At 38.9% G+C, this 27,245-nt stretch overlaps 2 protein-coding genes across 2 annotated transcripts in view; one reads left to right on the forward strand and one right to left on the reverse strand.

Annotated features, from left to right (window-relative positions):
- The window catches only part of LOC121525319 (coxsackievirus and adenovirus receptor homolog), a 45,331-nt gene extending 19,363 nt beyond the window's left edge, over positions 1 to 25,968 (reverse strand). The window contains exons 1-6 of the mRNA XM_041811230.1: positions 25,872 to 25,968; positions 19,273 to 19,448; positions 14,603 to 14,807; positions 5,727 to 5,879; positions 4,193 to 4,315; positions 526 to 667 (exon numbers count right to left, since the gene is read on the reverse strand). Of these exons, the coding sequence (XP_041667164.1) occupies positions 526 to 667; positions 4,193 to 4,315; positions 5,727 to 5,879; positions 14,603 to 14,807; positions 19,273 to 19,448; positions 25,872 to 25,968 (896 nt within the window). The remainder of the gene's footprint in view (positions 1 to 525; positions 668 to 4,192; positions 4,316 to 5,726; positions 5,880 to 14,602; positions 14,808 to 19,272; positions 19,449 to 25,871) is intronic.
- The window catches only part of si:ch211-127i16.2 (probable flavin-containing monoamine oxidase A), a 128,959-nt gene continuing 126,631 nt past the window's right edge, over positions 24,918 to 27,245 (forward strand). Inside the window, exon 1 of the mRNA XM_041811229.1 lies at positions 24,918 to 24,980. The gene's annotated coding sequence lies outside the window, so the exon portion shown is untranslated. The remainder of the gene's footprint in view (positions 24,981 to 27,245) is intronic.

Raw genomic sequence — 27,245 nt, forward strand, 5'->3', positions numbered from 1 at the left:
CAGAATGAGCACAAGAATATATGAATTATCTTGACTTGTCTTATCTTACATTTTGTTATGTATGCACCAATTATTTTCCTCTTTTAATTCATGCACTGGATTTTTTTATTCCTATCTGAATAACTTTGACACATCCTATTTTTCACTGCATATTTATAAATGCCTCTCTGTCTTTTAAATGTTGTCGTTTAGCATTTTTGATGTGAGTTCCTCCTCTCAAAATCGTGTCAAAATCGAATTAATGCCTTTTGATGCTGATAAAAGAATAACTCTTAAAGAGAGCACATTGAATGCTCATGCTCTTTAGCACAAACTTGGAAGCCATCAGCCCCACTCAGCAATAACAGAGGCAGAAGTTTATGACTCATGGGACTTTTTGGTGATAAATGAACAGTAGGAGAAACTTGTCAGACAGTGTGTGGATTTGCTCCCCTCTTGCAGCGGTTCTCTTATCTACCCGTCAAACTGCCAACAACTCTAACTGTGCCCTGATATCTCTGCTGGAGCTGCAGTGCTGCGCCATACCTGATCTCATTGGAAAACTCCTTTTCATGGCGATGTCTGCTGCTCAGCTTCCACAGTAACAGCACGATGAGGACCAGCAGGATGAAGATGAGAAGTAGAGAGCCCACGATGGTGCCGACGATCACCGCCGCTCTGTTTGGAGCTGTAAAAGCAGTATGAATAACAAGGAGTTATTCTCTCTGAGGCAGAAAAGAGAGTCAAGAATTCATTACACTCTATTTGTCCTACCCTCCAGTGTTTTTCATTCTGACTTGTGTGAATTTTCTGACTGAAATGTCTAAAATAGTCCATAATCCTATATTTCCTATATTTTGTATATATAACTCCATGCTAATGATATTCCACCATATAACTGGAGTGAGTGCATGTCAAGCTGCTCTATTACTTACTAATATTCCACTGTTAAAATAAGACTAAAGAATTATACAAAAAAGTGAAAATACTTGAATTGCAGAGGTAATCAAATGACCAGCTTCAGGAGAATTACAAAAGTATTAACATCCATCCCATAGGCATAAATCATCTATCAGGAAATGATAGATAATGGTTGCTAATGGGTTAAGAGATTATTCTATGTATTTATTTTTGGTTCCCTTTGTTTTGTTTTATTTTGTAGTTCCTGCTCCTTGTGCAGAATCTCCTTTAACTTCCTGCCTTTGTCTGTTTTCCCTCCTTTTTGAATATTTGCCCCGCCCCTATTGTTTTCTCCAGCGTCTCACTGGTCTCACCTGTGTTTGATTACCCTTCCATGTCAGTTCACTACGGCTATGACCCATTGTTCATGTTTGAATTTAGTGTCAACTTGTTGTTCTCTTGTGGATTATTCCTAGTGGCCTCTGTCGTGCTTTCTGGATTTTTAGTTGATCTTCCAATGGACTTCAAAAAAGCTAAGTTCTTGTTTTAGCCTATTTTGTCCCACTGTTTAATGAAAAACCTTTTGTTTAATCTGAATTTGGTTCCATCTGACAAGCTGAGCGCTAGATTAAGAAGTTAATAACTAAACTCTTCTGTGCTCTAACAGTCGTTCTCAACGTGGGGGTCAGGACCCCCTTTGGGGTCCAAAGATGCCTTAAAAAAACTAAGAATATCTTTTAAATTACACATTTGCCACTTTACACCAATTCTGCCAAATTTAAACCTGTTAACATCACATTCTCCCACCAGTTTGGCCAATTTTAACACATTCTTTCACTTAAAACCCATTTTTTGTTCATTATAAACCTTTTGCAGCACCTTTTCTGCCTCTTTTTGCCACTCTGTCCATTGTTGCCTCTGTTTACCCATTATTTATGCCTACTTTTCTGCCTCAGTTAACCAGTTTTTGCCAATTTCAACCAATATTCCTTCCCCCCTTTTTTTCTTTTACCAAATTTTAAACCCATTTCAGCCACCCTTTCACCAATGTTTATGCCTGTTTATGCCTCTTTAACCTATTTTTAAACCATTTTTTTTTTTTGCTTATTTTTTGCCAGTTTTATCTCATTTTTACCACTTAACACTCTAACACATTTCACCACCTTTTCTCACCAATTTTAGCCATTTCACCCATTTTAGTTCTGTTTTTTGGAAAAGGGATTTACATTTTTAAGAAGGCTATTTACTATGGCAAAAAATATACATATTTGTTTAACTGATAAGAGCTGTTCAGGTTAAATGGAAAATATGGATATCACAGCCTAACTTTATAATGGACCATAATTTTGCTGACCTCCATGCCCCCCCCCCCCCCCCCATCTGGCTGGGCCCAAGAAAGCTCTCCCCTTTATTCCCCTTTTGGGCTGCCCTGTCTGCACTTTTCTTGATTGTCCATGGCCGTGTTCGACCACCTTCAGGTACAGTTGGGGTCCCCGGTCTCTGGCACCTTCATTTTGGGGGTAGCGGGCTGGGAAGGTGAGAACCACTGCTCTCAATGATAGCCTAACATAGCTATGGATTTGCCAGTCTGGCATCAGGCAAATCCATCTTGCAAAGCTCCAGTCTGGGATGTTTGTGCCAGACCCAGTAACGGTTCTGACCTCAGCACTATCTGAGGAGAACGAGATGGTCGCTGTGGCCATGGTTAAGTTGCACTGGAGGCCGTAAGTATTGGCTGCCACCAGTGCAGCAGTTAGCCTGGATGTAGCTATAGTATAGCAGCAGTTTTATCAGAATTATAACTGCTCTTCTGCCTAGCTGCTTCTGCGTTATTGTAATCATTACCAGTGGGTTTACGTTGCACTATGAGCTGGTACATACAATGGCTGCAAGGGTTTACCTAATAAAGAGTATTCAAATTAAGAAAATACCCATGTCTACATGCACCACTACACCACTGGCTGAGACATAGCTGTTGAAAAGCAGCAGTTTTATCAGAATTGCGCCTTTTCTACTTTTCTTTGATCGCCATTGAAAAACAAACCAGGTGATTGTGGATTATGATTGAAGTAATTCCCATTAGTTCACTCCCTCTTTGTCTACTTCTATTTGATTGCTCTAATTTAATATACTTGTTTTTTCATATAGGCTTAATTGGAGAGTACAGTCTAGAACTGCCTTCTTTGTGAAGTGTTTTTTGATATCTGATTGACTGATATCTCGTTTTTAATCTGGATAGTATTTGACACATTTTTTCTATTCCAATGAATTTCAACAACTTATTTTGATGAATTATTGTAAGAAATAATCTCTATGTTGTGTCTACAAATGCAAAGTATAAAAATTCTACCATCAACAAAAAACAATAACAAAAGAAGGCAAGTTGAGAGATGCTCCGTCCTCCACAGCTGTTTACCTCTTTAAAAAAGAACACTTATCTGTACCTTTCAGAGCTTTATAGGAATTTGTACGTTTAAACTCTACTTAGCTGCATTCATCCTGTTATGAAATGAATGTAAATTATTTTGCAGAGCCCTCGGATGGGGAACCCTGTAAGCCTGAGTTTGAGATTCTGGACCAGGACAGCACACTTCATGAAAATGAGCGATGCCCTGCCTGCAGCCAAAGATCCACACACCAGGAGCAGAAGTTATGGACTCAACAAGATGTAATACGAAGGTCTGCTCCACAGATCATGAGGTACACCAAGACAAACTTATTTTATGGACCCAGAGAAGCCTGTTTAAGTCCAAAGCTGAATATGATTTATGATGATATGTTGCACTAAATCACTGACTATACTCCCTTCTAGTGCACACCCAGGTCCCAGATTCATTCCCTGAGAGACAGCTCTGGTATTTCTTTGCTTTCCTTCTTGTTCAGAGTCCACTCATATTCTTTTGCAGCCATTTTTTAGAAGGATAATAAGATCTATGGACGTGTGAGGCAGCAGTGTCTTTGCTCCATCATTCTCTCTGTGACTTTGGGACCGAACAGCAGGAAGTCATTAATGGAAAGCAGAAGGCCAGTGACATTTTTGTCAACTATCATTAAAGTGATTTTATTTTTTCTAACATCGACTTTGACTTCTCCTTGTCATCGTTAGACAACATAATAAGGATAACACAGTGGTGTTTCTGAGCACCACAGTTAAATCCCCGTTAGTGAGGACTGGCGCAGTGGGGGAAATTGTGGCACAACTACAAAGAGAAAAGACTAAAGAGGATGAAATCTGGGTCTTTCACAACTGTACATGTTTCATGTGTGATATATGTAGACTGAAACATTCTGTGTGGGGGTGTGTTATTCTCACATTTGTTCGCTCTCAGGTTGATCCTGCAGTGTTCAGCTCCAACAGCATTGTTCACCTCACAAAGGTAGATCCCAGCAAAGCTCTCAGAGTGGTTGCTGATTCTCAGTTCTCCAGTCACGCTGTCTGAGAAAACACACCCACAAGCAAAGATTAACATGTACATGTACTGTACATGTGCTGAATACAGGAGGAGCTTTACATAAGGATAGGGGGATACTAAGAGCTTACACAAGGGTTAAAATCACTTGTGAAGACTGTAGACCATGCAGTCGGCTATCTTAAACATTTATAACTCTTAATGTTTTAACCTTCTAAAGGGAATTCATTAAAAAACTTTAAAATTAAAAAATTAAGCCTGAGAATATTATTGGTGGACATCCCATGACTTTTTGTCACTTTTCTATATATTTTGCATTAGCTTAGACTCGGCCAGAACGTTCACCTTGTTGTCTTTAAACCATTTCTGTGTGGCTTCCACTGTATGCTTCAGGGCATTGTCCTGCTGGAGAATAAATCTTCTCCAAAGCTGTAGTTGTCTTGCAGCCTGAATAAGATTGTCCTCCAGGTTTTTGCTATATCTTGCCACAGTCTTTTTACCCTCTACCTTTCCAAGCCTTCCAGGGCTGGCTGCTGAGAAGCATCCCCACAGCATGATGCTGCCACCACCCGGCTTAACAAAAGGGATGGTGTGTTTGTGGTGATGTGCAGTATTTGGTGTCCACGAAACCATTTTGGTCTCATCAGACTGAAGAACTTGACCATGGAGTCTCCCACATGCCTTTTAAGGAACTCTTTTTGATATTGAACAACTTTTCTTCAACAGTGGCTTTCTCTTTGCCACTCTCCCATAAAGCTTTAACCAGTGAAGAACTTGGGCAACAGTTGTTGCATGCAGAGTCTCTCCCATCTCTGCTACAACTTGTAACTCCTTCAGAGTAGTCATAGGTGTCTTGGTGGCCTCTCTCACTAGTCTCCTTCTTTCATGGTCACTCAGTGTGTGGGGATGGCCTGATGTAGGCAGATTTACACACAAGCCATAATCCTAACTCCAGGGGATGTTCAGTGCCTTGGAAATCTTCTGACTTATACTTTTCTTTCACCTCTTCTCCTGGAGTGTTCTTTTGCCTTCATGGAGTAATGGTAGCCAGGAATACTTATTAATCAGGGATCCCTGTTTCACTAGTTGTGAGGCTGGACATCTGTTGAATTAAGTCAGTCACTTTAAAGGCAGTGAATATTTATGAATCACTTGTTCTGCTTTACACATTTTTGTTTGTCATTACTTTGTAGAAATCTGTCTCACTTTGACATTGGAATTTTTTTGTATTTTTTTCTTTTACAAAAACTATATTGATCATGATTGATTTGTAAAATCAATAAAAGGGTAAAACATCCACTTTGTAAGACATCATGTTTAGTCCACACAGAATTAAGTATCTGTATACAGCCCCCACCCTGATAAGACATACACATGCCCCTCACCCCTCTCTTTGATGTGTAGTAACCTCATGGTGTCAGCAGAGGTCACACTTACTCTGTGTGGCTGCAGCAGGGATGGGGCCTCCACTTTCTCTCCTCCACGTGTATTTTAAGGGAGTGGAGCCTTTTGCAGACTTGCAGTGCAGAGACACAGCTTCGCCAACCAGCTCCCCTCCCTCCGCCCAGCATTTAGGCACAGACGGCTTGGCTGAAATCAAACAACAAATGGATAATTTCATGCTGCCATTTCCATTTGTCTGCTATGAAAAACACAACCACTTCATACTTTAGGATGAAAAGGGAATGCAGCATTTTTACCCTAGCTTCACTTAGATAGATAAACACCATATTGACACAATATCCAACATTTTATAACTCTAAATTAATTCAATAATAGCTCATTTAGAAAGACACACTATTATGTGAATAACAAAGACATTAAAACACCAAATCAGCACAAAAAGATGAGTAGGAATAGAGCTGTTATAAAATACAGAGAAGATGATTAAAATTTTAGGGATGAAGATGGGATGCTGGTGGTACATGATAGTGGAGTGTTTGTTGAAACTCAGCATTTCACACAGGGGATTCTGTTGTCTGGGTCATTCAAAATGATTCTACCTATTTTGGCTCTCTGCTGTCAGTATGAAAACTGCCCTTGGTCTTCTATTGATAAGTGTTTGACACTTTTCTGGTTTTCAGTGAGGGTGCAGTTATTTCATCTGATGGAACTCTTCTTCCAAGTTTAAGACTAGAAAGACAACCTGAAACACTTGATCTGAGACACACAGGTCAGCTAAAGTTGGTTCTTGCACATTGTTAAAAATCTGCACCCGGACTCTACGCCTCAGACTGTTCAACATTTGAGTCTCACTCTAACGAATGGTGACAGAACCTGTATGCCGAGTTTGATTTAGTTGCACTGCTTTGAGGATGATATTTTGTGGCTGTGCAGGTATTTCTGAGAGCAAAGAAGTAGATCACGTACAGTATAAATTTTACATTATGAGGTGCAATGATTAATTTAGAAGATATGTCCACACCATTTCTCCAACCCCAAACCAAAGTTTGCAACACGGTTTCAGTAATGGATTTCAGTCATGAATCTCATAAAGGCAGACAGAGCTGAGCTCTACATACCTCTATGAAATCAGAAGATGAAACCACTACACTATGTCTAATGAAACACCATTATTTTCAAATGTATGCAAAGCACCTATTTAATGTTTATTTTAAGGCTGGCCCAGACCAAATGAATTCAACCAGGTTTTGGCCCGACTGCATCGTTGCAGCTCATCATCAAACATCGAGCCTGACTGGAGAGGCATCTGGTGGCAGATCCCTGCAATGGGCAGACCTCGACCATGGAGCCGGAAGTGACGTACATTACCTAAACCAGAACCAGAATGACATACTGAATAACGTATATTTTATCACCTGCTGTCAGAGGTTACGCTAAGTGGCTATTTTTCACAACAGCAGAATTTTAAGGATAATAATCCAAAATTTACTGAGGGGGATAAATTTAAATGTAACACACCACAAACTTAGGAATACCCAAAGAGGTTTAGGCACCCGAAACCTAAAGGTTTAGGGGGAGTGGGTGAAATTGAAATAACACACCATCAATTAAGGAAAAACCCAGGTTAAGTACGTCACTCCCCCTTCCCCTAACCCTTACCCTTAAAGGTCACATATTACGCAAAATACACTTTTTCAGGCTTTTCTAGCAAAAATATGTGCCCCTGGCCTGTCCATAATCCCCCCAAGGATCAGAAAGATTCCATTCCCTCTCCCCCTCTCTTTCTACACCTTTCAGAGAATGCGTGCTGAAACAAGCTGTGCTCAGATTATCCCCTAATGATGTCATGTGGGGAGTTAGCCCTGCCCCCCAGACTCTGTTGGCCCTCCCCACTTGGAAGAAAGTCCCGCCCTTCTCTCCTGATCCTAGGATCAGGAGAGCCACATCCAGTAAGCCACTTCTATTTTCTGAGAGGGGCGGAGTCAGACAGTTCAGTAACATTTAAAGCCACAGACTCAGAAACAGCTCGTTATGAGCAGGGCTGGAACAGAGGGGTTTTTAGACATGCACAAATCCAATACTGGAGCGCTTTTTTTAACAACAAACTTCACAGGCATGTTTTGGGGACCTCTGAGACCATTATAAACTTGTCTTAAAGGGGTAAAATATGTGACCTCTAAGGTTTGGGTGCCTCTTTGGGTTTTCCGTAGATTGTGGTGTGTTGAATCTAAATTTTTCCCCCTCAGTTAATGTTAGATTTTTATTAATAAAATTCTCTTGTTGTGAAAATAGACACTTAGTGTAACCTCTAATAGGGGGTGGAAAATATACAGAATTTGGTAAGTCATTCTGGTTCTGGCTTACGTAATATAATGTAAATTACTTCCTGCCCCATAGCTGAGGTTTCCTATTGTAGAGGTCTGTAATAGACGAGCCCAAAATGCCCCACCATACTGGTCAGCCACCAGATTCTCTTGTGCTTGATTATGCAAGTCAGGAATGACTAATTCTCTTGTGGTGTGACATAATTAACGACAAGCCCAAGACGTCCCTCAACCACGATATAATAAAACTAGCATACACGTACGATTTTTTTTCTTGCATCTTCATCTAGTTTGACACCTCGTTCTGCCACAATGATGTGAATCCTGACACCTACAGGACGTATTAATAGGAGAGCATTTGATCCTTGTCTTTCCTACATCATTTACCAGATTGAGTCACTACTTTTTCTCCCAAAACACATTCATACCTCTTGTTCTATCTGAAGGATATCCAGTCAGTATTGTCCTCCTCTTAATACACCTGGGCAGTCCATAAATGTTATGATTGAGACAGGACAAGATTTTCATTGCATAGTCTGACTAAGTGCGAATGTGAAAGACCAAAAAAAATCATGTAGTCTGAGCTGACCCATAGAGTTTGGAGACAGCTTCTGTAAATTAACAACAACATTAAACACTGCCATACATAAAGAAGTATGCAGGAGTGCATGTACAAAAGGACTCACTGAAGTCCAACTGGTTAATGCAACAGCATTTGAACTTTCCAGGAGCTGGACTTGCTCTATCTGTGCAAATAACTGACTTATAAGATAGGAAAAAATCGAACATGATTAATACTATTTTAAAACACTGAACACTTTTCAGACCTCAATCAAACTGCAATTGATTCGTTTATGCTGACAGTCCTAATTAAAATCGTTCTGTTTTAGAATCAATTCCTGCCTTTCGTTTGAATCTAAAAGTAACTGGTTTCTGCCACCTCATGTCTGTGTGGGACTGCTGTGATGAATTCTACATGCATACCTCTTCTCAAAGCTTAAATGCCCTGGGCACTGTGTCTCATGGAGCTTTGAAGTTTATCACTAATTATCATCTCTCACCCATCACTGTTGTATGCGTATGTTTAATCATGTATAATGGTCATCTTTGCACGTCCATCGACTAAAACAAAAGCATATTCTAATGCAAAAGTCGTCCTACCTTCTGGCCTACATCAGAAAGCAAGAGAAAAGACAGTCTTTAAGTTTCTGTTTATTTTCTTACTGTTTGCTCTGAGGGTCAGAAAGCATGCAAGTTTGCTTTTCATTTTTCTAGAATCAATTTACAAAAAGACCTTGCAAGTCCACAGTGTTAACTTCATCACCTAGTCAGGAACAGACTATGTTCAGTGATGATAAATGTTCACCACAGGAATTATGGATCCTCAGGTTAAAGAAATATCTATCAGTCTTTGAAATCGTGATGTTTGTGATGTCACTGAAAGACACCGTGTGGTTGGGACTGTAGCTACAATTATGCATCACATCAGAGCCCCACTTGTTCTCACCTGCCTTTCTTAACATGTTTACATTCATTTGGTATCATTCATAGACTGTTGCCTTTAATTCATTTGGTTTTGATTTAGCCACATATATAAGTTATTTCTGTATATCTATTCTGGTGTGGAAGGCTGTTTCACCCAATCATAGCTCCTGATTATACTGCTGAAATCAGGTGCATCATTGAAAACATGTACAATTTGTGCTGTGAGAAAATTCCCCATTAGGAGCAGCACCTATTAATTATAACAATTAATTAGCCTAATACATGAACACAATAATCGCTCAGCGTCTCTCTAATGTAGTGCAGTAGCAATGTTTTTTTTATAGCAATAAAATTATGGATTTGACACAGTTTCCTCAGACAGCATGAGAAAACCAACTTAATGCAGAAGAGGCATCAAAAGAAAACTTTTACTTGAGTATGTACACAGCCTGAAGCAGAAAGCCTGAGGTCACCAGCTTAATGATTTCAATGTCTAGCTTTTGTCAAGCCTGCTAAGCTGAAGAAAGCTCATGTATGTTGAGCTTGCTTTGCGTTACAAAGCCCCGGCCTCACTGGATGCTTCAAAGCAGATATTCAACGACTTGGAGGCAGACACATCTGGCTGTAGCTGCCCTCCTGATTTATTTAGAGCAGTTTTCAATTCTGACAAATAGTTGCTGTTTGACTTGTCATTTCATGTCTTTTTAATCTATCCGTGTGATGCATGTTAAATTTGACATACAACTGGCCGCCATTTTTACAGAAGTGTTACCTGTGCTGCCACCTGACTTGGCCAGGACATTCTTGAAAGAGAGATCAATCTCAAGTATTTTTTTCTCCTGATTAAAGGGATATTTTGTCAGGTTGTCAGGCTTTTCTAACAAAAATATGTGCCCCTGGCATGTCAACAATTCCCTCAAGTACCAGAAAAATCCTTTTTTTTCTCCCCTCTCTTTCTTCACTTTTCAGAAAATGTTTGCTGAAACAAGCTGTTCTCAGATTTTACCCTCATGACCTGGAGCAACTGCACTGGTCTGCTACGCTGTATAGCCTAGCTTCTCCAAGCCCATCATCATTTAAAGGGGAAGCGCTCTCTGAAATCACTTGAAGAGGAACGCCACTTTTATTGCCAAGTACCTAACACAACCCAACTTTAAAAAATATGAAAATATACCTTTAAATCGAGGTTACATTTAAAAAATACATTGGAAATGGTATAATACTGATGACTGAGTGTTATCAGTTTTCATGAGCATGATGACTTTTTCAGTTTCTTCTGCCTGCTCTTCACAATGATTTACAGTCATGTAGAACAAAGACATTAAATCTTAGTTTCCTCAACCTGTAATACTCATTGGCAAGTTTCCCCAGGGAAAATCTACATGTCACGTCTGATTAAATCTTCAATTATTCTTTACAACTACACCCTGACTGACTCTTTACTCCATCATTTTGATTTGTATTCCAGATTGAAGCTGTTTTTAAAATGGGACAATTATTTGCTTAGTCATGAGATGTGGCAGCAGAAAGTTGTTTATTCAGTCATAAAATCATAATAAATAAATCACCCAATGAGGTGACCTCCTCGAGCACCCAGTGTCTGCTCATGCTTTTCAGATAAGATGAGTTGGACAAGAATCAAGTAAATGACTACAACCTCCTGGCTAACTTTGAGACTTTAACATTGACAAATGGCTTAAAGTGAAGTGTCACTTCAAATTACGGGAGTCTCTTTTCAGTGTCTCATCAAAAGCTCCATCTGTACCAGCTCAACAGAGCTTCTTTTAAAGCTGTCCTTCTAAAACTGACATTTGTTAATCCTTGTGGCCAAAATTAAGACCATGGTTTTCTCTGATAATGTGTCTATATCTCTGTTTGATCTATCAGCGTAGGGAACAGTCTCTGGATATAAATAACCCAGCATAGAATTAATTTAAATGCAGGATAAAGCAGAGTTACTGTATTTGTACTACTAAACCTGGACTTTTGAAATGCTTGTAAACACATCTCTGCTCTGCAGCCTCTGCACTGGTTTTTTACCATAAATGTGAGGCCTGGCAGAAATTATGTTGTCTGCCTTCAAATGTCACTGATATCACCATATTTATACCCAAAGTAAAGCACAAGGCATGTCTGAAATGGACAGAACTGTATATGTTTTCACCATTCGACACACAGCCAGCTAGCTGCTTACCAACTTGTTAGGAAGGTCATTCAGGCAAGGCCGGATAGTAACTAGCTGAAAGGAGGCGTATTGCTTTGTAGTGTAGATAAGTCAGACATTCTTCTTCTATCAATTAATTTTCCCCTGGCGCTTGTATGCTGGGATATGAGAGCATTCCAGTTAGATCTACTAAAAATAGCTATGATTGTAGCTCGACTTAACCGTAAAGGTAATAATAATGAGAGAGTCATAATTATGAGACCTTTTATCTTGTTTTTTTTGTATCAGTAGCAGTGCCAGTACCTCGCAGCAAGCCCAGGCCAAGTGGTTCTATCAATAACACAAAAGGCACCAGTGAGCTGTTTCCCAGTGCATGAACATTACAAATGATCAAATTGGTTTGCTAAATGTGACTTTTTATGCTTTTAATTAATTGGGTAACACTTTCTACGCCCCCTCTCTTTAATGCATTATAACATACTATAAGTATACCTATTTGTTATAACACACCTATAATGCTGTATGACCAGAGTTATAAGCATTCATGATTTCATAACTCCTTAATGATAACAAATTCTAATGCCAGTGTCTATAACAACTTATAACTGAATGTGCACTATAACACAGTGTACGTAATTGTAGACATTGGCATTATAATTAGTTATGATTACTGTTATAAGGCATTAAAAATACATAAAATAGAGAGGGGGCATAGAAAGTGTTACCATGAAGCATAGAAGGGTATTAGAGTAAACATACTAAATTCACAATTATATAACTCTACACAGCAAAATCTGGAGTGTTGAAATCTCAGTGTTCAACACTTTGTATTTAATTTTAATTCCCACAGAGTCATGCGTGAGTGAACTGGCTTTCAGTGTTGGAGTAAGCTTACAGTGCTCATGCATTCGGTCTCAGTCCAACTCTGTAGAGTCAACTGATCTAAGCCCTGGCCACTGCAATTTCAAATCTGGGGCAGAGTTTTCCCATCATGCCCATCTACAAAGTGTTTATATATTTAAAGACGTATTTATATCTATTTATGTATTGCTGGCATTGGTTCAGAACCTTGTATCTTCAAAATCATAACTTTTCAATGAAAACAAAGCTGTATTTTATTATTAACACCTTTATTACTTTAAAATTAGTAAAATTAGGTCCAAATCACCTGATTTATGAAAAAAATAGAATAAAATCATAAAGTATGGTGGTACAAGGTTTTACACCAGCACCATGTTTAAATGTGTTTACATGTCGCCTGTTTTACAGGTATCACTGCTTCGATTGTTTTGCTAATGTTTCCGGTAGACTATTGTCGTTTTCGGTGTTAGACACTTCGCACCACAAGTGAAGTTATTCACTGAGTTGCTGACTTCCTGTCCATGGCAAAGGGTAGTCTTACAAGAAAGTGTGGTGAGCTGATTCTCATCAAGTGGTGCTTCCCCAGTCTGCATTAGATAACCCATTTTATTTTATTTTTTTTTTTTACCCCCAATTTTTGTAATTCTTACATAAATATTTACATAATACAGTGTTAATATGAGGATAACACTTCAGGACTTCTAACATGACAATGAAGTTAAGTTAAAGCAACACTGGTTAGTGTTGAGAAGAGTCCATTTTTAACTCCAGAAAAAGCCAAGATTGACACTTATTTAGTGTTTAGGTATTACTCTAAAAACAACCACATTCAGTGGAGTGGACCCACACAGGCACTGTAAAAGTGTCAGTATTAATTCTGACAGCGTAAATCTGAGTGTGCATGTTTTGCTGTGTAGAAGATTGAGAATGAAATCAAGCCGGTCCGAGCCATGAACTCCAGGGCCGAAATGAGTTAAGCTCTGGCTCTGAAACATTCAGTCAGCACACCAAAGCTAGTATATTTACCATAAATCAAGATTGCTTTATATGCCAAATCTGACATTGAAGAGTTGGAACATTATTACTGGCAAAAGGGTATTTATTTTATGTGAAGGTAGTTTTTTTTATTCAGATTGGAGTAGATGAGGTGGGTAGAGCACTCAAGCGTGCATTTTCATTCTGATGTTAGGAGCAAATTATCAGTGAACAAAGAATTGGCCCTTACAGGAAGAACTACACCACTAACAGCTTTTCATAATGGCCCACAAAGAAAATTAATCACAAGTTTTAGTATTTATAATCCAAGATTTACTGTAAGAACTGAGCACAAGAAGTAAGGAAGGCATCACATGCAGGAGGATAATGATGGCTGCAGATGCACAAAAATGCATGTCAAATTTATTTCATGCAAAACAAAAACTAGCCTCTTCCATCAGTTTTAGATGAAGTTATATTACCTTTAGGGATGTGTCAGAAACCATCCGTTTTTGGATGATCTGTGATGTCAAAAGCTTTCGAAAAGTTTCAGGATTGCTGAAACCTGAGCAGCCGAACATTTAGACCTTATTGAGCAGGGCATAGTAAACAGAAATAACCAGGGACTGCTGCGAACAACAACAGTCTCACAGACAGGTTCGACTCCCTCTCAAGAGAATATCAACCTCCACCTTGTTGCCTAGCGACACAGCGTTTTGTTGTTAGTGTGCCCTTTGCAGTGCAGAGAGTACCAACGCATCATACGCTCCTGTTGTGGAGTTTAGAGAGTCTTTATACAGCCTCTGTTTTTCCTTAGGCATCCTTAAGCAAATTAAGAGACTTTTTAACATTAATTTATTATGCTTCATAATGGTTGTTGCAACCAATTTGTTCCTTGTTTTAGGAAGTGACTAATTGGGGATGGAATCACTATTGCAATGTTGTTACTTGAGAATTTGTAATAAAATCCATAAATGTTAAAAAGAAAATACCTTATCTGACCAGCTGCTTTTTCCTCAAACAAAACAAATGTTGCTTTTGTCAAGTGTGATGGACATAAATAATGCAGTCAAGGAGGGTAATATGATGCCTGGTCTTACCCATGACTACCAGTGACACCTTGTGCATGTCCACTCCAGGTGACTTCCTCACTTTACACTGGTAGGTTGCGCTGTGAGTAGCTGACAGCAGAGGGATTGAGAGCGAAGCGTCTCCCTGTGACGGGTCTGGAGCAGCAAAGTCGAGGCCTTTTGCAAGAGGATTGTCACTGTGGTGGTATTTAGTGCCACTGGTGTAGGAAATGAGCTGATGGAAAACAACACAGAAAGGAAACGTTACATTAATTATATTCTGTTACATATGCATTAAATTTTAAATTCCATTATGTAAAATAAAGTAGGGTCTTTGAGCTCTGCAATGAAACAACACACGCATACAGGGGCGTCTAAAGAAATATTACTTTTTCCTGTGATTTAATTTAAGAAGTGGATAAGGGCTTACAGCTCATGAAAATCAAAATTCCACTATCTCAAAATATTAGATTTTCACTAAACATCAGTCCAAATAAGGATTTATACATATACAGCAATGTTGGTCTTCTGGAAAATTATGCTAATTAATGCACTCAGTAATTGGTTGGAGCTCTTTATCTATGCCATGTGGCTTGGAGGCGATCAGTCTGTGACACTGCTGGGGTGTTATGAAGCCCAGGTTGCTTTGATATCAGCCTCAGCTCGTCTGTATTGTTGAGCCATGATGTCTCTCATTTTCTCCTTGACATTTCCACTGAGATTCTCTACAGGGTGCAGGTCAGGCCAGTTGACTGGCCAATCGAACACAATCATAACATGGTCAGCAAACCAGTTCATGGTAGTTTTGGCTTCACTGCGGGCAGATGCCAAGTGAGATGAAGCATCTCAGCAGATGGAAGCATGAAGTGCTCTGAAATCTCCTAGTAGATGGCTGAAAGCAGTGACTCTGGATTTGGATTTAAAGCAAAGTTGAGCAGATGACATCGCACCCCAAACCATCACTGACTGCTAAAACTGAAAACACTGGACTTCAAGCACCTTGGATTGTGTGCCTCCCTGATCTACCTCCAGACTCTGGGACCTTGATTTCCAAATGAAATTCAAAATTTGCTTTCATCCAAAAACAGGACTTTGGACCACCGAACAATGGTCCAGTTCTTTTTCTCCTAAGCCCAGGTGAGGGGCTTATGAATCTGGAGTGGCTCAACACGAAGAGCACAACACTTGTAGCTCATTTCCTGGACACATCTGTGTGAGGTGGCTGCTGATATACTGAATCCAGCCTCAGCCCACTCCATGTGAAGCTCCCCTAAGTTCTTGAATCTGGTCTAGTTGATATAGTTGAGCTGAAAACGGCAGGAAAGTTTCAGGATAATTCACCACAAGCAAGGGCAGCAATAATGTTGACATGGAAGGCCTTTTCACAACCAGTGCTGTCTACGTGACACAATGGAGCTACTTCATTTTCTTTTCAGTTGGCTGGTATGGCATTTTATACTCATTGCTTCATACTGTGAATCCGTCTCCAAAGATCTAGTGTAAACAGCCACTCAGAATTCAGGGCCAGGCTCTCCTGAAGTTGAACGTGCATTAGCGTGCACAGCCTGTTTGAGTGCAGCTGTAGACCCTGCCCATACAGCAGATGGTAGACAAACATAGTTGAAGCCTGGTTTCTGATAAAAATGTTCAATGTAGCATCTATAGAACCTCTTCTTGGTCTCATTGACAGAACTGAGAGTGAGATCAGTGTAAGGTTGATATCAATCTATCTGTCTGGGAGGCAGTAAAAAGCCCTGTAATGTATGGTAATGATGTTTTCATCCTGCATCATGTTTAAAGAGGCAGCAGTTAAACCATTAGCATATGCTTTACAGGATGAAGATATGGCAATGCTGTAAAATCGTCTTCCACCTATTGGCCAAAAATCCATCAGCTGTGCTTAAAATAAAGAATTAGTCAGATTTCACAATTGGACTACTAAAATGTATGACTACAGAGCAGATCGCACCCAGTCATGAGTTCTTGACAGATTTTATAGTGTATGTGGGATTTCTTTGTGTTCTCTGATAGTCTCATCTTTAGTGTTTCCTGTTTTATTTTGTAGTTCCTGGTCTAGCGTGTCATGCCTGGTTTCACGTCTTGCCCTTGTGTGTTTCCCTCCAGATTGATTGACTTTATCAGTTTCACCTGTGTCTTGTCTGTCACACCTGTGTTTGATTACCCTCTGTGTATTTAGCCTTTGTTTTCCTTCCCGTCTATAAGAGTCTGCCATTCTGTCAAACAAACCAGGGTTCTCATGTGTGGATTTTCATCCCTGTGTCACCCTCATTGCTTTTCAAAGTACTTTTCTTTTAAAGGATTTTAGTTGGTCTTTTGATGGACATTCAGTTCCTGGATTCTTAAAAAGTTAGCCTTGGTTTTGCCTTTTTGGAGGATACAAAGAGTCATTTGTAGTAGTCAATTTCAGGCTTTAACTCCAGGTATTCAGTACCAGTAGGACTGTTCAAATCTTATGGGGGTAGATTACCATACTGACTTCTATTAAACACCTAAGCCGTGCTGGATGAGGTTATGGTTGGAATAAAATATCAAACTGTACAAAACACCACCTACTTATCAGTCAGATCGCTTGATCATGGAGCTCAGTGAACTGACTGGGAAAAGGGGGGTGGATTCACACTTACCCCAAAAATACACCAGATACATCTCTGCTCCAGCACGGCTGCGCTGCAGTTTGACTGCATGCCCCACCATCCGTCAACAACCGCTGATTGCCTTTGCAGTGCAGCACAAAGCAGCACCGCTGGACTGCTAGACCCGAGAGACTGAAGAGTTTTGCGGTACTTACGATATCACACCTGGCAGCGCAAGTAGAAACTACTGAAGTGATAAAACATAAACATATGTGATGCCATTGTTCTGAACTGGAGGAGTAGGATAAACTTGCTTTGATTTGTCTCTGTTTAGTCCTTTCATGAAGTTTTTTCTGCTTCTACCATGGGTCAACAACCCTTTATAAATAAAAGTACTTCCTCCTGCTCCTCTGACCTGTTGACTACGGGCTCTGCTATATCCTATTGACGTTTTGTTGATGTAGTCAAAAGGAAATATGTCTGGCATCAACATGGAGTATTTTATTCTGAAATTTCACCAGATATTTTAATTTGGTTTTGGCGACACTTCCTGTCCTGTTCGATCTGCTCCAAGCTGAAGTTATATGCTCTGTCACCGTCCTGGAGTGGAGACGGACACATCTGGTGTATTTTAGGGGTAAGACCACCTTTGCACAACAATGATTACAGCCAAAAACCTAGGGATACACAGGATAGGATTTTTGCCAATAACCGATATGCTGAGATTTACAAATTTATTTTAGTTGATACGATATCAATACTAATGTCACATAAACTTAGCCAAAGAGCTATGATGCTTGTTTTTGGTAGATTATTTCTTAGTTGTTACAATGCTTCTTGACAATAAATCTCATACCGTTGGAAAGCCTGTTTATTTCCCTTTAGAATGGTGCCACATTTGTAAGGAACATGCATTTGTGGGATGTGCAGCAGAGATAAGTATGTGAGTTGCGCCCATTATAAAATTTGCTAAATCTTCTCTACAAAGAAATAATCTACCAAACAAAAATGTCCTTGCTTTTTGAGCTACGTTTATTCAGTTATTCTGCAATTCAGTCCTTTTTTTAAAATATGGAATCATACTTATGACAGTTTTCAAGCATTAAATGCAGCCCATACTTGACCTGATCAAACCTTGTATTTACTCCGTGTGAAAGTCTGCAGTTTTTGGCAAAATATGCAAAATAATAATAAAAGTAGATTAAGGAAATGATTCATACAAAATTTAAAAGCTCGTAGTTTTCAGCCCCACTCTTCTTAATTGTGACTCAGACAAGCACATTGCATGGATGAGGATTCATATTAACTGAATAGATTTGATGTCTAAAAGGATCTTTTCTTGCCATTACTACTAGCATTGAGACAGGCTACATTGTGATTTCTATCTTTTTTACATACAAAGATGTGTGAAGTCAAATTAGGACACATACTGCAGAGATGTTGAGGGAGCCATAGATTTCCCCCCTGGGAATAACTTTGTAAAAAAGTTACTAATTTAAAGGAAAAAAGGCAACTGCAAGCATCTACTTTTTATTAATTAATTCCAATGTATTGTTGAATAACCGTTTGGACATTTAAGTCTGAACTGATCAGCTGAAAATGTAAAATTACAAGCAAGGCACAACATGTATCAAGAAGGAAGTATGTGCTTCAGAATGACTCAAAATAAGAGCCATAATGCCTCATGTCTTTCTGGAAATAACACGGCCTTGGATAAGGACTTGAGAGTGAGGGCTGCAAAGCATAATGACATGGTTTCTTTTTTCTAAGAAAACACACACCAACTACATATACACACATTCATGGACTTCGTTCCATTTCCTTTAACTTAAGCATATTCTTACCCTCTGTGTTACCCGAATCACTGACCCAAAAATCTGCCTTTTCCCAATTGGGCTCAGGCTTTTTCCTCAATTTTATAATCTGTCCCCAATTAAATGGTCTTAAGACTTAAATGTGTCCCCAAACGTAGGCAAATTCAGGCCCACACACGCACCCACAAGGGCATCTTAGCATAAATTAGAAGCTCTGCAATATAATCCCCTTATATAAAACCAAACCTGTACATTTCCAGTATAAATCAACCATTTTCATTTGTCCTCTTACCATCAGATCTTTCTGCGTAGTGTCTGGACTGACCACGGACCACTCAATGTCCAGTTCTCCAATGTCAGAGGGGCTCAGCGTGTATATGCAGCCCAAAGTCACACTCCCTCCCTCAGCCTTCTGGATGATCTGCGGGCTTGTTGATGTCACCTGTATCCCGAACGTCGTCTTCAATTCTAAAGAAAGCCAGGCAAGTCTGAATTTAATCACGGACACAAATTAGCTGTTCCTTAATCCTCTACTGTAAGCCTCAAAGATGAATATAATGTATTCTTATTCAGAGGAGCCTTTTAGTAACTGAGCTTAAGTGTATGGGTTTTTCAAGCTCATATTTTAATGGATATGTCCAATATTTATTTAGATCCTTTTCTTTAACCCTGTAAGGGGCACTCATTGAAATACTTTGAAATTAAAAATTTAAGCCCTAGCATATAAGTGGCGATTATCCCACAAATTTTTTTTTTTTTTTTTTTGCCTTAGTCACTTCTATGAATTTTTTTTTTCATTATTATGATCTGGGCTGCCCATAACGGGAAGAGCTTTCTGAGGCCCAGCCAAATGTGGGGCCGATGGAGATCAGGAAAATCATGGTCCATTGCAAAATCATAACCACTCTCATTAAAGCAAAAATAAATGAATGGGCTAAACTTCAAAGTGGCAGAATTTGGCGGGAAAAGTGGTGAAATGGGTTAACAAAAATAAGCAATAACGGGTCAACAGAGGCAAAAAAGACAGACAGTGGGGTTTCAATATTGGTCCAAAGTAGCATAATTAAAAAAAATAAAAGCAAAAAAGGATAACAAGCTGGCAAAAATGGGTTTAAATTAGCAAAAACGGCAAAACCAATAGTGAAATGCAGTTAAAATTGGGGGTTTAATAATAGCATAAATGGGTTAAAAGAGGCAACAATGGCTTTAAAGTCTGGTGGAAGAGGTGGTATAATGGATTTTAAAAGTGCCAAAAATTGGTTCAGAAAAAAGGTAATAATGGGTTTCAACTGATAAAAGTATGTCAAAATTGGCAAAAATGGGTGGATAGAAGTGAGGAAAAATGGGTTAAAATGTGGCAAAAATAGGTAAAAATGTGAAAAAAGCACAAAAATGGTTACAATCTGTAAATAATGGGGCAAAACAAGGCAAAAAAGTGATTTATAGGGATTCAAAGGTGGCATAAATAAATCAACATCAGATCCCAATAATAGTTTATCAACTTTTCAGCTCCAAAATGAAGTAACTGTTAGCCAAGATGCTAGCACCTAAGCTAGTGGCTAAATTCAGATGAATTGAATTAAATATAAGCATATTAAAATGTTAATAATGGAAAAATAAACACACTTGGTGCCTAATGAGAACTTACTTACACATTAAAAGGTTATTCAAATGCAAACTATTTACTTTACACACATAATTTTTGAGTTGCATTATGAAACCAGAAGGAGGAATCAGCGCTCTGTTTTGCAATAAAACTTGGACCACTGGGCATCAAACCCATTTATCTTTCTTTATAATTTGAACAGAAAATGTAAAAAATCACAAATGTTAAATGGCTAAATGAATTTAAGCAGAAATTAAGGTTCACAGTAAAAATGCAAACTTACATAAGCCTCATACCTTTGCTAGATGAAGTGGCCATGTGTATTAATATTGGCCACATTTTAAACCCCTAAATATGGCTCCTCCATTTTTCACACCAAAATTTCAGCGGTAGAAATCTTGTGCAAACTAAGTCTGCCATGACATTTAGCACTACTATCCACCTGTTTTATGTAAGTTTCATCAGCTGTCCATGGTTAGTTATGTTGGGGACCAAACGAGCTGTAAAACTGCATTTTTCAAGTTCTAGAGGACTCAGGAAGTTTGAGACACTCTGGGTCACTGCTGATTGGTCAGGTGGTGTGATGTCACTTTCCGTGACATTAACTAATTGAGTGAGAGACATCATTCTGGTTCTACCGTATCAAAGAGAGTTGAGGGAAGACCCTGAAGGAAATCTGACAAAGGGACCATATATGTTTCCTTGCCTCATTAAGGGCGAAGGAGGCTTACCTAATAAAATAACTAAAACAGACATAATAACTGCAGTTAAAAGATACACAGGGGTATAAAGACCTTCAAGTAGAACTTCCAGACCAAAGATGACTGCCAGAAAGTCACAGAGTTCAGAGAAAAAATATCAATGCATGATTCACAATGTCTAATAAAGGCCTTGGTCATTTATGAAAAAAATTTTGAAAATTTCACACCTTTTGTGTCTCTTTGTGTAGCTATGTTATAATTTGAAATAGAAAACCTAAGCAGCCACTTCAGTGAGGTCCATTACATTAAAAGTTTTCTTCTTTTAGAATAAGTTTTCAAGAAATATTTTGGGGCAACCACTGCAATTTTCTGTACCCATTGATACAATCACACTTGAGTTTCTGTTTGTTCTGCTTAGACTGAATGGATTTTGGAATCAATTTGTCATGAGTACCAGCAATGTCAAACTAACTTCAGACTCATATGTAAGTGGTAGACGGGGTGAATATGGTATGACACCAAGCCTTTCCTGTCTATTTTATAAGATGTGTCACTTCTTTAAAGTTGTGAGGCAGGTGCTGGCCACTGGAAAAGATATTTTTAAAAATAATATACGTAAAAATAATATTGGACAACAGAAACCTAAGAACCAGGTGTGCACTGATTTGAGTAGGTTTCAAAATATATTTTCATCCTGGGCAGAAATCAGCCTGTCTGGTAATTTAATCAATTAGAAATGCATCATTGCAACAGCTCGATTAAGCTTTTTAACAGGACAACTGTCCTTTTCCCAATATACAAGCACCAGGAGAGAATCAATTCACTGACAGTAGTACGTCCAACTCTGCTCCCATAATCAGAGTTCAATCTCTGAACCTCATCAGCAGTCAGTGTCTATAATCATCTAATTTGGTACACTGATTCACAACTTTTTCTGCCAGACCCCCCTTTAGCAGTAGTGTAATACCATAGAAAGTAGCTTAACTACATTTTCAATAGTTTTATGGTAGCATTCTTGTTGTCTAAATCAAACAGCTTTTCAGTTGCTTAGCTCACTTTTTCCACAAGTATTGTAGTATTATCCAACAAGCTAAATTTTCCTCCCCACAAAGTGGGAGAGCAGTAGAGTGCAGCTCAGCTCTCAGAATCAGAATCAACTTGATTGACCAAGTATGCTTACGCACCAAGGGATCTGACTCTGGTTAGCTTTGCTCTCAGTGAATAGTTATTAAATACTTAAGTATTTTTAAAGTATATCTAAATACATGTGTATTGACAGTATGGTTGCAAGGGGTGCAAGGATGCTGACTAGACATGGATAGTGTTTAGTTGATCAGTGTGGTATGCATATGAGGTAAAGCATTTTACCACTGTGAGCTTTCTTACAGCATTTTAGTTAGAGTGAATACATTACTTGTAGAATTTGAGTGCAGTATATAGATTAAATTGGTAATAAGTAAATTAATTAGTGCAAATGTGTATTTGATGGGGGCATTTTACCTCAGAGAGCCTTCTTACAGCATTTCAGTGACAGTGAATAGATGAATTTCTTGCAGAATTTAAGTACGGTACATAGATTAAAATAGAAAAGGGTAGGGTAAGTAGACTAATTAGTGCAGATTTGTATATGAAGTGAGGTATTTTATCAAAGAGAGCCTTCTCTGTCTAAAGTCAGTCTTGTAAGGATGAGTAAAAGATGCCAGCAGCTACACAGACATGTCTACAAAATGCACTTCTAACTTTTTTGTGACGGTGATGCAGAGATGGGGACTCGAGTCGCACTTAAGTCAGACACATCAGTGTCTTGAGACTCGTCTTGGACTTGCATGCAAAAGACTTGAGAGTTGACTCGGACTTGTGATTTTGGGTCTCATGCACAGTCTGCCATGCCGGTGTAGGTACCAGATCTGTCTGGGGACCTGCGCCTTCATCCTGCACTTTCCAATGATGTCACAAACATTGTTGACTATGGCAACTCCATGTGGACAAACTATAGTGGCGAGCTGATAAATCATTTACTTTAAGATGGATATTCTTGTTTTTTACTTAAAGTGACTGATTCTTTGTAAAGTTCTTATTAATGTTTACTGTAAATATTTTTTTTAATGAAGGTCCTTCTTTGTCAGTAAAACTAATATTTTAACTATTTAATTGTAGAAAGATATTTGTAAAGAAAAATATAAAGGTTAATAAAAGCAAAAAAAAAATAATAATAATAATAATAATGTGTAATTCATTGGTTTTCAGAAATAAATTATTTGTTCTCTCTAACTTGTTAAAATATTGTTCAAAACATCAATCACAGATCATCCTTCTGATAAACAGCAAAAGCAAACTGCAAGTCATGGCCATTTCAGACACAGTAAATGTCACAGAATTAAAATATTGTATTCAAAATGATGTTTCTCTCCTTCGCTACGTCATCACAGCCAATCACAATGTGCCACATCATCAGCAGGTGCAGGCCCCTGGACACATCTGGTGCCTACTGTGGCCACAGACGATAAGGACAAAGGCTACCCCACCAGTTGCTGTGGTGCCTTTCATGATTAAGTTTGTTAGTCGCAGAATCAGAGATGCTGGATCGACCACAGCTAATTCTATCTGACAACTCAAAACCCCTCCAGATAGGTCAGTCACTTAGCAGTGTGAAAAATTAGATTAGCACCTGTAAGCTGTTAGCAAACTTTAAGACGTTAGCTTGTTACTGTCTTTATAAGCAAATGGAAGCTAACTTGATTATGCTGGCTTTCTCTAAATATTAGTGGGTGAATTAGTAGTTAATGCTTGAGACACTTGTTCATCATTGTCACAGAGAGCTAGCCTTTACCCTGACAATAAAAACGAATAGGTAGCTTAATTACCCGGCTAGCGTTAACTGGGATAAAGTCCACATGCATTATTAATGTCAGCTACTTGAGCTACATCATACACATTTCTTTTTGGCCAGATTTACTGTAAGCAAGGAGCATTGCAGGCACATTAGGTGACCTAAATATTAAATAACAGGTTGGGAACCCAGTGTGTAACACGTTACAGATCATTCAATAATGTTGGCTTTCATCCGTATCTGAAAGTCCATTTAATTCATGTTAAGCATGAAGAATGTTAAAATGCAATTGAAATATAGAAACTAACTTAATAAGGTTAAGGCTCTCATGTGTGTTTTTTCATATTGAATTGCAGTAGTCTTTTTAAAGGGATGTATCAAAAAGATCATCAGTGCTGCACCTGGTGATGCTGATACAGCATACACTTTGAATTCCTCAGATATAACGATGCAGTGGTCTAAGCAGACTGGAAGTCAGCAGCAGATCATAGAATGCTCATTACATAAGAGACTTGACTTGGACTTGAGCTCAAAGTCTTGAGACTTGATTTGGACTTACAAAACATTACTTGAGTGCATCACTCTGTTGATAACATCACTGCCTTATCCTTAACATGCAAGGATGTGCTGTCCCTGCAGCTGCAGGCACAAGTTACCTTCGGGGGACACAGGTAAATCCTGGATAAAATAATATGACAACCCCCGTTAACAATCATCTTTAATGACCAAACTCATAACCTCTAGCCAGCTTTTACTGAGCATCAGATGAGTCATGTCCATTCATTCTTGTAGGCCTGGAGCCAAAAAGCCACGATGGGATCAGTTTACTACCTGGAGCCCTCTGACAGAGACGTGGATGACAGGTAGATGTATGTGGCTGAGGCATATAAACACGAAATGGAACAACTAATGCACACTTAAAAAAATCCAACTGCAGCAAAAACTCTACTCAACATGTCTGTGATCAGAAAGGATGCAGAGGGGAATATAGCCTTCATAACAACTTTTGACTCCAGCTCAGAGCCTGATAATGCTGAAGGCAGGATATTATCAGTAAAGTAGTTGTATATGATGTGATTTAAGTTGTAGAAAATGGTCCAGATAATTGATGCAAGAACAACACTACAATGTAGATACCCAAAGAACACCATTTAACCATTTAAAGTTCCCATATTAAGGTGACGGTTTCACCCTAGCATACTGAAAAGACTTGGGATGGGTGAAACTTAGTCTAACTGAAGGTAATCCAGCAATGCTGGGGGCTCTCTGAGTGGTGGGTCAGAGGATCCATCAGAGAGATATTTATAGTGTAAATGAAATATATTTATAATGCACCTGTCTAGACTGTTAGTCTACTAAATGTACAACTTAAGAAAATTAAATTTTACAGCTTAAATGCAAAGAAAACTTGAAGAAAGATCGGCAGCAGCTACTCAGAGCCCCACCCTGAGTAAAGAAAAGACACAAAAACATATGAGCTCAAATCCCTGGAAACATAAGGGAGCCAGCACTCATCTGGAGGAATAAGCCCTGAGTCTGATTGGACAACAGTGAGCGCCATGGTAACACATGGGGAAGCGAACTCCTCTGAGGCCTTCAGCTCAGCAGTGCTCTACAGAGAAAAGGCTTAAGGGTCTCGGTTATAAATTCTACACAGAAGATTCTTTTAATTATGTAAAGTGAAGAGTTGTTGATAACTTCCTGTTACAATGGAGCCGTTGTACCTATGATAGAGTTTCTGTCTGTGTGCTTACCTGTGCTCAGGAGACATGCAGTCCAGAACAAGTAAACAGACAGCAAGGGCAGGCAGCTGAGGAAGGATCCCAAACAACTGCAGCTTTGTCTAGACATGATGGTAGTGCTACAAAAAAGGGTTAAAAATTCAAATTAAAGTGGTTGTTTTATCTGTTTAGCCATGCACACCATTTATGGAAAATTAAAAAATCTCTGAAAGCAAAAATTAAAACATCACTGTTAGTTTTCATTGATCATGCCTGAATGCAGAAACTCCATCCAAATGTCAAAGGATCAAGCAGGGCTCTGCTCTTGCGCTGCAGAGAGCTCCTCCTTTAAACCCCCTCCTCATTAACATAAAGCCCTCTGACTGGATGGCTGCTCAACCTGTTCTACCTGTTTACCAGGAGCTTTTCCCTTGTATTGCTATTCAGCTGTTAACACTGCCTAACTTTCCCAAATATTTGTAGTAACCACACACACTCCAGCTGAAGGAAATAAAATTACATGTGCTAAATTTTAAACCAGTGAGAATCAGTAGAGGGAATCTGAGCCAAGGCAGCTGTACGGTGATAAAAGCAACCCTTTTTTTGAGCATGAAAGCTGGGTGACTGTGTAATTCAGTGTTTTGATGATAAATGGTGGAAACTCAGGATGCTTATTTAAAGAGATCATGTCTGTTCTGCAGCTAAACATCTAGAAAGTTGCTTTTTAAGTGGAGATGCTAAATTATAAATTTAGTTTGGGAAATAAACTTGCTAGATTCATAAGAAGAAAAAAAAAGTCAGAAATAAAACCCTCAGGAGAAAATTATCCACCTCCACTCACACAAGGAAACGGTGCCACCCAGTATGCATTCTTATTAGGTGTACTTTTCAAAAGGTCTCACACTTCTCTATATGCACACCTTTGATTTCCTTGCTTTCAAATTATATAACGGACAAGGAGGACAAAAAAAATATATCAGGTGACTTGAAACAGGTTTTTCAATCAAAAGCACAAGCCAGTAAGGCTTTATACTTTACCAAGATGTTGGAATGTTAATTTTCACACCATGTCTTCAGTAAAAAGTCTCCTATAGGAAAGAGAAACTTTGGTGGCCTGCTGTGGACACATACAGAGCATCGCTAGAGGACATAGAACCCATTATAAATGCATGTAAGTGTGCTATGGTCATTGGCTTTTACAGTTTTACAGGCTTCAGTCCATTTTTTTGTTTATTAAAACCCCTTTTTGCCTATTTTTGATAGGACAGCAGAAGAGACAGGAAATATGCAGAGATATGTTGGGGAAAGACACACATGCATCTCAGAAAGTAGAATATCATGAAAAGGTCCTTTTCCCTGTGAAACTTCCATTTAGTCTGTAATCGTCTCTTTTAAAGTGAAATATTT

The sequence above is a fragment of the Cheilinus undulatus genome, linkage group 17, assembly GCF_018320785.1.
Source record: "Cheilinus undulatus linkage group 17, ASM1832078v1, whole genome shotgun sequence".
Lineage (NCBI taxonomy): Eukaryota > Metazoa > Chordata > Actinopteri > Labriformes > Labridae > Cheilinus > Cheilinus undulatus.